Genomic DNA, 12,633 nt, shown 5'->3' on the forward strand with positions numbered 1-12,633 from the left:
GCTCTGCTTTCATTCCCTTGGTTATACTTGAACATGAGCTGCTAATGAGCCGTAAAATGCTTCCTAATATTTGACAGTAAACTGGAAATATCATCTGTGTGTGTTAACCGTGGACTAATTTAGCGTCTCAGAAAGCTAATGATTAATTGATCGCGTCTTCTTCATGCAGAACTTATTACTCATTCAGAGGCATTTTTATTGTTCATTTGCAATAGGGATTTCAATACTTGACCATAATGTTTAATTTAAACTTCCAGTAAAATATTAAATATATATTTAACAAACTATTTACGGGCACAATGGGAAGTGAAAAATAACTTGATTTATCAATTGTTTTAGAGATTGGTGGAACAGTAATGGCAGGACATAAAATGCATGATCTATTCAGTACATCATTGAAGAGTATAGAAACTATTGGACTGCCTGTTAGATGATAAAGCAGCATATGTATGAAATTAATAATAAGTACAGTGTTACCTCTGCCCAGGGATAATAAAGTAGTAATGTCACAGCACGTGGGTAAAGGTCAAAGTGTCTTCCACAGTGGCAGAACTAATTTCTTTTTTTTTTTTTTTTTTTTAAAATGTAAATTGTGAGCCCCATATAGAGATCACAATGTACATTTTTTTCCCCTATCAGTATGTATTTTGTAGAATGGGAGGAAATCCACGCAAACACAGGGAGAACATACAAACTCCTTGCAGATGTTGTTCCTGGCGGGATTCAGACCCAGGACTCCAGTGCTGCAATGCTAACCACTGAGCCACCGTGTTGCCCCTGGAACTGATTTCTTGTGGGACCCGATGTAAACTTTGATCAGGGCCCCTTACCTCCTCTCTAAAGCATATTCTTGATAGCAATGATTATAGGTGCTGCCGCAGTATCTCATACACATGAAAGGGATACCGCTATAGTACTCACAACTGCGGTTTTTATGAATATGGAGATTGAGCAGCGCCTGGCATGTAAACATTGATGGGAGCTCCATGCTCTGGGAAACCGCTAATCTGAAACAAATCAGTGGGGGTCCAATGCATTGTTTTAAATTCATTGGATCAATAAAAAGAAATGGGTTACAAAGACATATATTGTACTGGTGTTATACATAGTAATTTTTATGCCATTATGATAGACTGACATGAGATTTCCTGCTGTATACTTTACTAGGTTAAAAAACAGATCCTGGATGAAGAAATAATTTGCTCTGCAGAGGCATCAGTTCTTTTGGCTTCATATGCTGTCCAAGCCAAGGTGAGAACATTTGTTAGTATGAATGAAGTCCATTGGCGAATCCTTACAGTGAGTAATGTTGAATACAATCAATATAAGACACAGTATACGCCAATATTTCACATAGGTGCTGGTATCTGTACAATCATCTATCTCAGTTGGAGCCTTATAAAATTTAAGGCCCATAAAGAGCAGTGTAAGGGTAAGTTCACACGGGGTTTTCTGGTCAGGATTTTGAGGCTGTATCCACCCCAAAATCCTGACCAAAAAGACGGCTCCCATTAAAATCAATGGGAGCTGGTCAGTTTTTTTTTTCCAGCAGCCGTTTGTTTCGGCTCTCAGAAAAAAGAAGCAACGTGCTCATTCTTCAGGTCAATTCACCTCGCAATTCGGCCTGAAGACACTTCCTTCTCCCAACTAGGCTCATTCATTGGGCCTAATCCAGGGCAGGGTGCACGACTGGATGCTGGTGCAGTGCACTGGCAATCAGATGCGGCTACCCATTTTTTGGTCCGGAACCTGAGGCGGCCTCGGACCAAAAAACCCAGTGTGAACCCAGCCTAACTCTGTGATTTGTAATTTCACAGGCTTGTCTATGGTGAAGGGACTTGTTTGTTTTTTTTTAGTATCAGGCTACTGGAAAGTGTTTGCATTGTACATGCAAGAGTGGTCATGTACAATTATTTTTTCCCATTGCTTTGCATGTTTAGTATTTGATAGATTTAGTAAGAGTGGTGGTTTTTTACATCGGTCTTAATAATTTGCTGAGGCCCATAATGATTTATTATTATTTTCGGAAATAATTCACCAGTAAACTTGTGCAAATGATAATAATTCTTTTTTTTTCTTTTAATGTAGATTGTGAGCCCCATATAGGTATCACAATGTACATTTTTTTCCCCTATCAGTATGTCTTTGTAGAATGGGAGGAATTCCACTCAGTCACAGGGAGAAGATACACACTCCTTGCAGATGTTGTTCCTGATGGGTTTTGAACCCAGGACTCCAGCGCTGCAAGGCTGCAGTGCTAACCACTGAAACACCATGTTGCCCCAATGTTAATAATTCTGACAGGGTCGGTGACTCCACCCCCACCTTGCGTGACTTTTTTACACCCCAAAAGTTGCATAGAATAATTATAAATGTGGGTCTGTATACATGCATTATGTATATACAGTTCACTTTATAGTAAGATATGTATGGGTAGTTCTCATTTTATACTGCAATTTTAATCAGTAAATCTATAAATATGACCAATAATTTTTCACATTTTTTTCACAAGTATGGTGATTACAATCCCAATATTCACCAACCTGGATTTCTATCACAAGAAGAACTATTACCAAAACGTGTGAGTATTAACCCCGCACTGTTGACAGTAAGTTGTAGTACAGTAATGCAGAGATCAGCATATTTCTTTTATTGACGCTGGGTTCACACCAGCGCTTGGCAAACCTGTCATGCCGAGTCCGGCCATGAGCGCCGGTGAGTGTTTAGAGCTCTCTGCGGCGAAACCGTTTTTTTAAAACCGGACACAGAGTACTGCATGTCCGACTCTGTGTCCGGTTAAAAAAAAATGGTTTCGCCACGGAGAGTATAAAATGCTCACCGGCGCTCACGGCTGGACACTTTTCAAACCCATTCGAATGAAAGGTTTGAAAGATGCCGGCAGGTTTCTGTCTCCTGCCCTGTTTTGTGCAGGAAACGGAAACCTGCAGAACGGAGTCCCAGGCGCAGATGTGAATGAGCCCTTATAGACACCAACCAAACACTAGATAGTGTAGCGTCATGTATCCAATTGCTTACATAAAGCGGAATCCACATAGTGAATCTTGACAACAACCAGAACAGTTTCTTTGAAAAGCAGAACTTAAGCAAAAGCTAAAGATCAGTAAATGTAATAGTATGTACAGAATAAAGGGTAAAATACCTCTTTATTAAACTGCTAAATGTAAAATAGCAATTATTAAGCAGTGTAATTATAGAATGCATTTTGCTTTACAATATTAACCCTTAAGTACTATCATGGTGTCCATCATACACCACTACCATACACATATTATTATGATAGACAACATGATACTACTTAAGGGTTAATAAATTGCGTGCACAGACTGTACTAACATAAAAGGAAATGTTTCTGTAGGTTCTCCAACAATATCAGATGACATCAGAAATGTGGCAGGAGAAAATAACTGCATGGTATGCAGAACACAGAGGAATTGCTAGGTATGCCAAGGAATACACCTGTAGAAATTTTTTTCTCTTTTGATGGGCAGAATAAACTGGTATTTTATTTTATCTAGTAGAAATCCAAAAACCTTATGGACCCATTAAAAGTCTATAAAATCCATCATGGACCTATCATGTCTGTAATAACCAGTGTGGAGATGTAGCAGTTTTTAAATTGACTCTGATAACTTTTTGCAGAGTGTTATGACACAGTAAACGCCTTTGAAAAAGTGAAGTTAAAGTGTTCTGCAATTGTTTACTTAAAGGAACCTGAGTTTTCGATGGAACTTAAAAATCATGCAGAGTCTTTCTGGGGCCATCGCACGTTTGATGTCTGTCCTTTCAAAAGTGTTAATTTAGTCTTTCTTTTTTTTTTTTTTCCTGGGCATAATTGCCCCAATTTGCTTGCACCTTGTTCTGCACTTTACTCAGAGCAAGGGGGTAAGTACATAGAGTGGACCTCTGGAGTAATTTACTGAGCCACTCTTCTTACGAGGTTCAGGAGTGTGTACAAAGCCTCATCCAATTGTATTATATATTGTCATGCTAGTAATGGCACTATCTGGGAAGATTTTATATATGCAATACTTAATAATGCCTGTGGTCCTACACAAGCTAATCTTTCCCCAAGCTCCTCACTCCTCTATTACTTAATGTATGGGCATGTATGGTTTCATTTATTTGCCTGTGTGGATTGGATGGGTTGTTACTGACATCTGGTGAGAATTTCATGTCAATAGCGCCTTTAGAAATATATTTACTTAGAAAATTGGGTATGTGTTCAATTCTTATTTCACCCACTGTATATATCACCTAATTTATTTGATGTATCTTTTGTTTGTTGTCTGTGATCTTTTAGAGATGAAGCAGAGATAAATTACTTAAAGCTTGCTCAAGACTTGGACATGTACGGCATGAATTACTTTCCTATTTCAGTGAGTGTCCCATTACTTTACATTTATTTTAGCAATATTTTTACTAGTATTGTGCAGTACAAACTAGTGAAAACAGTTGTCTCGTATTCACAGCTGCCTTCCATTTTACATTTTATGGGAGCCTGCATATGGAGTTTATGCTTGCTCATTCTGAACGTAAAACTCGTTCAGAGTGAGTGGCGTAAAAAACAAATCCCATTGACTTGAATGGGTGCCAGCATATGTGCGATCTCCATTGAAATCAATGGGAGGCTTTTTTTTTTTACCTATTGCTTTCAATGTGATACGCGCGTATCACATTGAAAGCAATAGGTAAAAAAGCCTCCGATTGATTTCAATGGGGAGTGTGTGTATGCCGGCACCCATTCAAGTCAAAGGGATCTGTTTTTTACGCCACTCACTCTGAACGAGTTTTACGTTCAGAATGAGCGAGCGTAAACTCAGTGTGCAGGCTCCCTTAGGGTGTCTTCCACTTCTGACTTTCCCTTCTATAAGCAGGGACTTTCTGCTCTGCTGGATCAGATCTGAATCTAAATGCTGCATAAAATACTACATTGCTCGGGTGAAAGAAACATTCTGCAGCAAATTCAGCAGTTTGAGGGTCATGTCAGCTCTTACATTATAGAGTTTCTTTGTAATTAGATAATCATTTTAAGACTGGGGTACCACATTGCAGAAAAGCAGCTTTTTTGGTTTCAGATTTTGGTGAGTTTTTTGTTTTTGAGACAAAGCCATAAGTGGCATTTCCGGCCCGTGAGGTCCCGGCATTAGTCAACTGTTCCAAGCAGCCTTTGGAGTCAGAAGCCATACTGTTAGGGAATAGCCAGATGATAATTCCCCAGAAGCTGCTGGTGAACCCTGGAGGGAGGGGCACAAAGGACAGTGAGCCCTAAACTGAAGCCCCCCGCTTGCCCTTCCTATTGCCAGACCCTATCCTAGGTAATAGGCGACAACCACGAAGACAATCCCTCCCTGAATACGTGAAACACAAAACGCAGACAAGATGAACAACAACAAAGGGAGGTCAGGTAGCCAGGGTTCGGTAACAAGATTGCGATGCAGTGCCAAATCGGAGTCAAGAGAATAGTCAGTAGGAAAGCCAGAGGTCAAGGATTAGAGTACAAGTAATATAACAGCAAGAGATACCAGAAAGCAAGGGCAATAACCGGCACCAGTGTGACTGTGAGCCAAGACCAAATAGGGGAGGAAGAACCCGCCCAGAACCTGATAGGAAGAAAAGCTGTCAATCACAGGCAAGACAAAATCAAACACTAAATGAACAGAGGCAACCTTGACAGAAGACGGGTGTGGTGCAAATCCAATTAAGGACTAGAGCCGTGTTCACACAGTGCAACTAAAAACTTTAAGCAGATTCTCAAACTGCACACGCCTCCTGCGCCGCAGCATGCGAGCAGAGGGTGGTGCAGTGACCCGAACAGGCAGAGATGTTACACATACATAGAACAAGTCTTTGTCCACTGTATATCAGTTGTGCCAGAGTACTGCAGTTCTGCTTTTATTAACTTGGCAGGGGATTAAGTATTCTTCTTCCAGAGATAGCCCAGAACATCTAATTGGTGTGGGGTCTGGGTATTGTACACCTGTCGATCTCATACTAAGGACGATAGGTCATCAGTATCAAAAATGACCCAGTGAGCAGAAAACCCCTTTAATAATTGTGGGGCTAAGTGTAAAACAACCCTTAAGGGTACATCTATGTCAAATGCATTATTGCTTCGTATCTTATTTTTAACATATCAAATATGATCATCATCGTATGTCTGTGTAATTAAATGTATTTTTTTTATTTCTAGCAAACTAAGAATGATTCTGATATGCTGCTTGGAGTAGATGCAAAGGGAATCCATATTTATAGCAGAAATAACAAAATATCACCATTAAAGTCTTTGAAATGGGGTGACATCAGGAATATTTCTTATAATTCCAAGAAAGTAAGTACACATACTGTACATATTTGTAATGTATATAAAAGCGATGTACCTTTACTACCTACCAATTCTAAAGTGATTTGTCTGCAATGTGATTGATATGGTTAGTGAAATAACTTGCACTATATGGTCATCAACATCTATATTAGACCTTCAAAATTACCTATTTAAGCTAGACCGTTTTTTTTCCCCAATTGGGTAAAATTGTCCAGGACCCTGTTGTACAGATCTATAAAACATATTATGTAGCCCCAATTCATTGCTCATCAGTAATCTTATAAGAAACATCATTGCCATTAAAAGGGTGTCTCAGTTCTTTCACCTCATAGTGTGACCTAAAATAAATACTATATACTCACCTGTCTGCTGGAACTGGGGATACACTAGAGAGTCTCGATCAGGTCCCCAGTCTTCCTAACTTTTGGCCTGCACACGAGTGGCTTAGCAATGCTGCTCTGTTCAAATGGAGCATTAGCGCTCAGCCATAGATTGACTGATGTGCATGGGCAGAAGGGAAGCAAACATCAGGGGCCCAAATGGAGACTTTAAATCCCCTAAAGGTGAGTATATAATATATATTATTTAAAGCCTCCCTGTGGGGTACGAAAGAACAGGAACACCTTTTTTAACTATAGGATATGAGTGGTTTTATATTGTGGGTGTTGTGATTATAACAAAAACTGAGGAAGCTTAGGAAAGGGGGTCATCTCTAAAATATATCTAATTATTAGATGACTCCATAAACAGTTGTAGATGTGGCTGTAATGCGACTAGAATAATGTTCATTTCATTCATTCATATTTTTCAGCTTAAGTTTACACCGGTTGATAAAAAAGCTGAAACTTTCAAATTCTATTCTAAAGAGCAAAATGTGAATAAACTGGTAAGTCAATGTGAAATGCAAGCCGGAAACCTAAGAACTGAAAGCTAACAGAGTGTTAAATTGTTATACTATTATTTGTCACCAAAATATTAAGTTGACCATATATATATTAGATAGATGTAGGTTGATGGCTAAATAAACAATCGTCTGGTGAATGATTGTTTCACAGATACAGATTATATATATATTTATTTATTTTTTGTGTCATCAGTTACTTGCAATGATCAATGTTGTTATATATAACCCAAAGGACAATTGTTTAGCTGAAAATTTTTCATTTTTATCAACTATAGCTCGAAGAGGCACTTTAAGAATGTTGTCTTGAAACTAACACTGTGATAGACCCGAATTGTATCTTTGTATCCAAAGTCTAGTCTTTGCATTACTTTCTATTGATGTCCCCCCAGATGATACACCATATAGTGCCAATATAACACTCATTAATAGACAGGGAAGCTGGAGGTGCCTAGGCCATTTTTAGCTAGTTGTGCCTTCTTTAGCAACGACAGGCTTGCTCTGTTTGTATCCTTATTAAAAAATGCTGATGAATATTTAATAAGGGTTCTGCCCATTAAACATAAGCTTCCTCCATCAGATGTAGGAAAAAGGGCAACACCTTAGACTCAAAATTTTTGACAAAATGGTTCCCCAAGATGCTAAAATGAATAATCTGTCTGAATGAACACCTAAAACAAATATATTTAATTAATTCTCTTTAAAAAAACAGAGGCATCTAGCCACACACTTTTCTCTTCTAAGATCAGGCATCTCCCATGTTAGTACAGTGGATATTGATCGTCCTAATAAAATAGCTATACTGTTTTATCCACAGTTTCAGTGTCCACTGCTATATCCAAAACTGAAACTAGTAACTACCACAATATATTATTGTTATAACCTAATAAAAAAAACAAAAAACTTGAGAATCTTCAGTAGTTGATACCTTTTTAATGGCTAACTAATAATGATGACAGATTACAACGTTTCGGAAGGAGCCGAGAGTTTCGAAACGTAATCTGTCATCATTATTAGTTAGCCATTAAAAACGTTTCAACTACTGAAGAAGACTATCAAGTTTTTTTTTATATATATACTTCCTACCTACTGGCTAACACAGTACGAGAACAAACTTATTATAACCTAGTCAGCTATAAATAATTAAACATAAATCACCTACAAAATTCTGACATCTGAATAACCTGACGCATTTCTCCCCTTGTATGTGTATCCAAATTAGGGTTTCATCAGAGGTGAATGATGCAGATTCTAGGGGTATTTGGTGATAGGAAGTTCCTCCTGCATTGCTGCCTCATCTTAGTATCTGCCTCCACTAATATTGCACCATTTTCCTCTCTTAAATAAAATTAGATTCTGAGTAGCATAATAGCAATGAAATTTGTAGCATAGTATTCGGCGATGGTTATGCTTCATATTTCACTGTGTTCTCCAAAAAAAAGGCATAAAATATAACTTTTATTATTAATTTAATAAAATATTACCCCGGGTATCAGACAATTAAATAAAATAAAGAAACTCTATACCCTACATTCTATTGAGTTAGAGATACTGGGTATTAATCCTAAGAGGTGAAGATTGTTGTCTCATTTATTTTTCCCACCTGTTCACCCAGAAAACAAAAGTAATTTTCAAGATATATCTAACTCCTTATACCAACGATGATAGGGTATATATTTTGCTAAACTGGAAGAAATTGTATAATCCCTAATTTAGCAACCAATAAACAGATGTCTTTACTGATATCTGTTTATTGGTTGCTAAATTAGGGATTATACAATTTCTTCCAGTTTAGCAAAATATATACCCTATCATCGTTGGTATAAGGAGTTAGATATATCTTGAAAATTACTTTTGTTTTCTGGGTGAACAGGTGGGAAAAATAAATGAGACAACAATCTTCACCTCTTAGGATTAATACCCAGTATCTCTAACTCAATAGAATGTAGGGTATAGAGTTTCTTTATTTTATTTAATTGTCTGATACCCGGGGTAATATTTTATTAAATTAATAATAAAAGTTATATTTTATGCCTTTTTTTTGGAGAACACAGTTTGAATATTGGTTGATTCAAGTGGAAGTTTCGTTTCATATTTCACTGCTATTATGTTACTTTTAGCACTGGCTATCATGAGTTGTCCGAGAACCTGAATACAAACACAACACCTCATGACCAACTTCTGCTTTGAAATCTGTAGCCCCAGAATCTGACCTACGCACCTTGGCCAAAATCCAGATGTACTGTTAGTCTGTTGATCATTTGAACTATGTATTGAAGATAATTCATTTAAACACAACTTTTTTGATTTGCATTCATTTATTTTTGTAGGAATGTTGTACGTGTTCAAGCATGTCATTATTATTCTGATTATTAATAAATGTATTTTAACCTATTAATATGAATATGTAGATCTTACATCTCTGCATTGAAAACCACAATTTATTCTTAACAAAAAGGAAAGTGGATTCCATTGAGATGCAGCAAATAAAAATGCAAGCCAAAGAAGAAAAAGCCAGGAAAAAGGTATTACCATTGTGCCCAATTGTTTGTCACTTTAAGATCTGTTTGTCTTTCTATATATCTACCAACATCTTCATTGTTACCTAATTATACGTTATTAATACTCATATCATTAATAGAATTACAAATTCTCATTTATCAGAAAGAGCATCAGAGGTTGGTGATGGAGAAACAGCTGAGGGAAGAAGCAGAGAGAGCTAAAGAAGATCTCGAGAGAAGACTGTTCCAGGTAGAAGAGGAGGCAAGACAAGCCAATGAGGCCTTGGTAATTATGTGGATTGAGTTCAGTTAAAACATATTAAAGCCTATGAATGCAACTACCACAGAAACAGAAATATCTACACTGGTGGATTCATGAAGATTAAACACCAACTTCAATATCACAAATGTACAACCCAGACTGCTGGCCTACATGTGCCCAGATATCTGCCTTCCTCATTAATGGAACCATAGTACCAGTTATACTACCTATGTAACAAACCTAGTCACTACTTTGGGGCCAAGGATATTGCTAAAGCGCCACAGGCCCTGATACAAAAGCTCAACTTGGGTGCCCCTGTGTAACTTCTTCCGTTCATCCAATCTCCAATCCATACATTTTAGCAGCATTTACATTTCCCCTTTCTTCTCTATCTGGGCCTAGACCACCATGAGGACTTGTACACAACAAGTCTGTGGTCCCAAGTTTCCATATGTGGATCATAATAAATATATGGTGCACAGACTGTCAGTCATCAAAGGAAATCATAAAAGAGTCAAAGATCAAAGAAGTTCAACTAGGCCTGGTGTGTTGAGGATGACTTGTGGACCCCTCTTGCTGCTTGCTTGTTTTTGGACCTGGTATCAGCTTCAACCACTGTGATCCCTATAGTTTGTGGCTCAGTAGTGAAAGACACCTACTTCCAGAAAGAGGTAGAGTTTACTGTAGATGATGGAACTGGAGAGTGGAACTAGCAGCGAACATATAATGAATGGTGTAGTGAGGCTCTGTTCGATATATTATTAAGGTGCCTGATAAATACTTGTCACCCCGGTAAAAGACCAGCCATTCTGAATTAGTATGCCTGAACTCTTCTGGTCTGTTTTACTCCACAGCATCGATCCAATGAAGCAGCTGAGTTACTAGCAGAAAAAGTGCAGATTGCAGAGGATGAGGCAAAGCTACTAGCTCAGGATGCTGTGGAAGCCAGACATGAACTACAACGCCTTGAGCTGGCAGTCCTCAAGAGTAAGGAAGAGATGAGGATGATGGAGAAAAAGATGAGAGAATCTGATATGATCACCATGAAACTACTGCAGGAATCTGACAGAAGGTAACTTAGGAATTCTCTAGGTAAAAATGACAGAATAGTTGTAATATGGCTATAAAAAGTATAGACTTTTGCTAAATTATTCTTTTTGACCAATATGGATTAAATGTGCTCTATCACTGGGAAAAGTAATTTTTAACTAATCACATCCTTGCATAGTCTTTAGAAAGTCTATTTCACACCTACCCTTAGTATGTAGATTGCCGCAGTGGTTTCTGAATAAGTCCGTTTTTATTCATATGCTAATTAGACTGGTGCACGATACATCGTGCACTCCTCTCTTATTGTTTCCTATGCGCACAGCACAGGCTGCTGCTGCTGATGACTCAGCTTCCTGTTTGCACACACATAGGAGATAATAGAAGAGACGAGTGCTGCTGGGAACTTCCTGTGCTGTATGTTCATTAACATATGAATAAAAACACTGATGTCAGCCCTGGGGTGTCAGCTGACGGCTTGCGAGCTGTCGGCTTTAAAACCATTCATTTCAATGGGTTTTAAAAAGTGACCACCCATGAGCGTTTTCAGCCTCTCCGCCTGGAAACCGTTTTTTTTCTCAGTGGACACAAAGTTCTGCATGTAGGACTTTGTGTCCGCTGAAAAAAACGTTCTGTGCGCTGTTCGTTCCGTTTTGGTGCACAAATGAAGCAATATCTAGTAAATGTATGTATTAAATTTTGCACATTTTGAGAATACTCTGATATGGCCCTTTTAAGTGCGTTTTAACACTATGCCAGTAGGCATAACATGTATCTAAAATACTTAATTAATTTGATGCATGGCATGCAGTTGGGTGTTTTGGGTTTTTTTTTGTTTTTTTTTCCCCCAAGTCTTGCCAGAAAATTCTGAGGAATTCACTAATAAACTAAAATTAGCTTGGACCAGATTTTTCCTTTACACATTCACCCAAACTACTTATATTTTAATTCAATTAGTATTGTAATTTTTATTCTTGTTTTATTGACAGAGCTAAGGAAGCTGAGCTGTTAGAGCAGGACTTACAGAAAGCTAGAGAAGCTGAGCGGATTGCAAAGCAAAGACTTTTAGAATTAGGCAACATTTGCCAACCTGTAAGTAGACATGGTGATGTTCCATTGGGCATGAATGGAGTTGTAAAGTACTAATGGATGGGATAAATATGGGGATCATTAAAACATGGCACAATAATTCAAGTATGTTATGTGCAGATGTTTTTTATTCTGCTACTCTAAACTATCCTGCCATTCCTTTCTACATATTATGAGAGAAATAATCATTTATATTCTTCTAGATGCCCACAAAAGGTTTTCCACAGGATACTGTAGAAAATGGCTATGACAATAAGATGCTCCGACAAGATGTGGATACTGAATACAAGAGGTTATCACTGGAAATAGAACGGGAGAGGTATGTTATGTAAAACTATATAAATGACCAATGGAACTCGACTATTATCTAATGTATATGGGTTTTTCGAACTTTCTACCTGTGGCTGGTTTGCGGCCGCAAAATCACGGCAGCAAAATAACGCGGCATATACGATCCTAACTCCCATTGAAATGAATGGGAGCTTTTACG

At 37.9% G+C, this 12,633-nt stretch overlaps 1 protein-coding gene across 1 annotated transcript in view; it reads left to right on the plus strand.

The window, feature by feature from the left end:
- Positions 1 to 12,633, plus strand: part of LOC142195302 (merlin-like) — a 48,301-nt gene that overhangs the window by 25,456 nt on the left and 10,212 nt on the right. The window contains exons 5-15 of the mRNA XM_075264948.1: positions 1,168 to 1,251; positions 2,513 to 2,581; positions 3,377 to 3,459; positions 4,322 to 4,397; positions 6,212 to 6,349; positions 7,155 to 7,229; positions 9,656 to 9,769; positions 9,909 to 10,031; positions 10,862 to 11,079; positions 12,044 to 12,146; positions 12,347 to 12,462. Of these exons, the coding sequence (XP_075121049.1) occupies positions 1,168 to 1,251; positions 2,513 to 2,581; positions 3,377 to 3,459; positions 4,322 to 4,397; positions 6,212 to 6,349; positions 7,155 to 7,229; positions 9,656 to 9,769; positions 9,909 to 10,031; positions 10,862 to 11,079; positions 12,044 to 12,146; positions 12,347 to 12,462 (1,199 nt within the window). The remainder of the gene's footprint in view (positions 1 to 1,167; positions 1,252 to 2,512; positions 2,582 to 3,376; positions 3,460 to 4,321; positions 4,398 to 6,211; positions 6,350 to 7,154; positions 7,230 to 9,655; positions 9,770 to 9,908; positions 10,032 to 10,861; positions 11,080 to 12,043; positions 12,147 to 12,346; positions 12,463 to 12,633) is intronic.

This window comes from Leptodactylus fuscus, chromosome 2, assembly GCF_031893055.1.
Source record: "Leptodactylus fuscus isolate aLepFus1 chromosome 2, aLepFus1.hap2, whole genome shotgun sequence".
NCBI classification, from domain to species: domain Eukaryota; kingdom Metazoa; phylum Chordata; class Amphibia; order Anura; family Leptodactylidae; genus Leptodactylus; species Leptodactylus fuscus.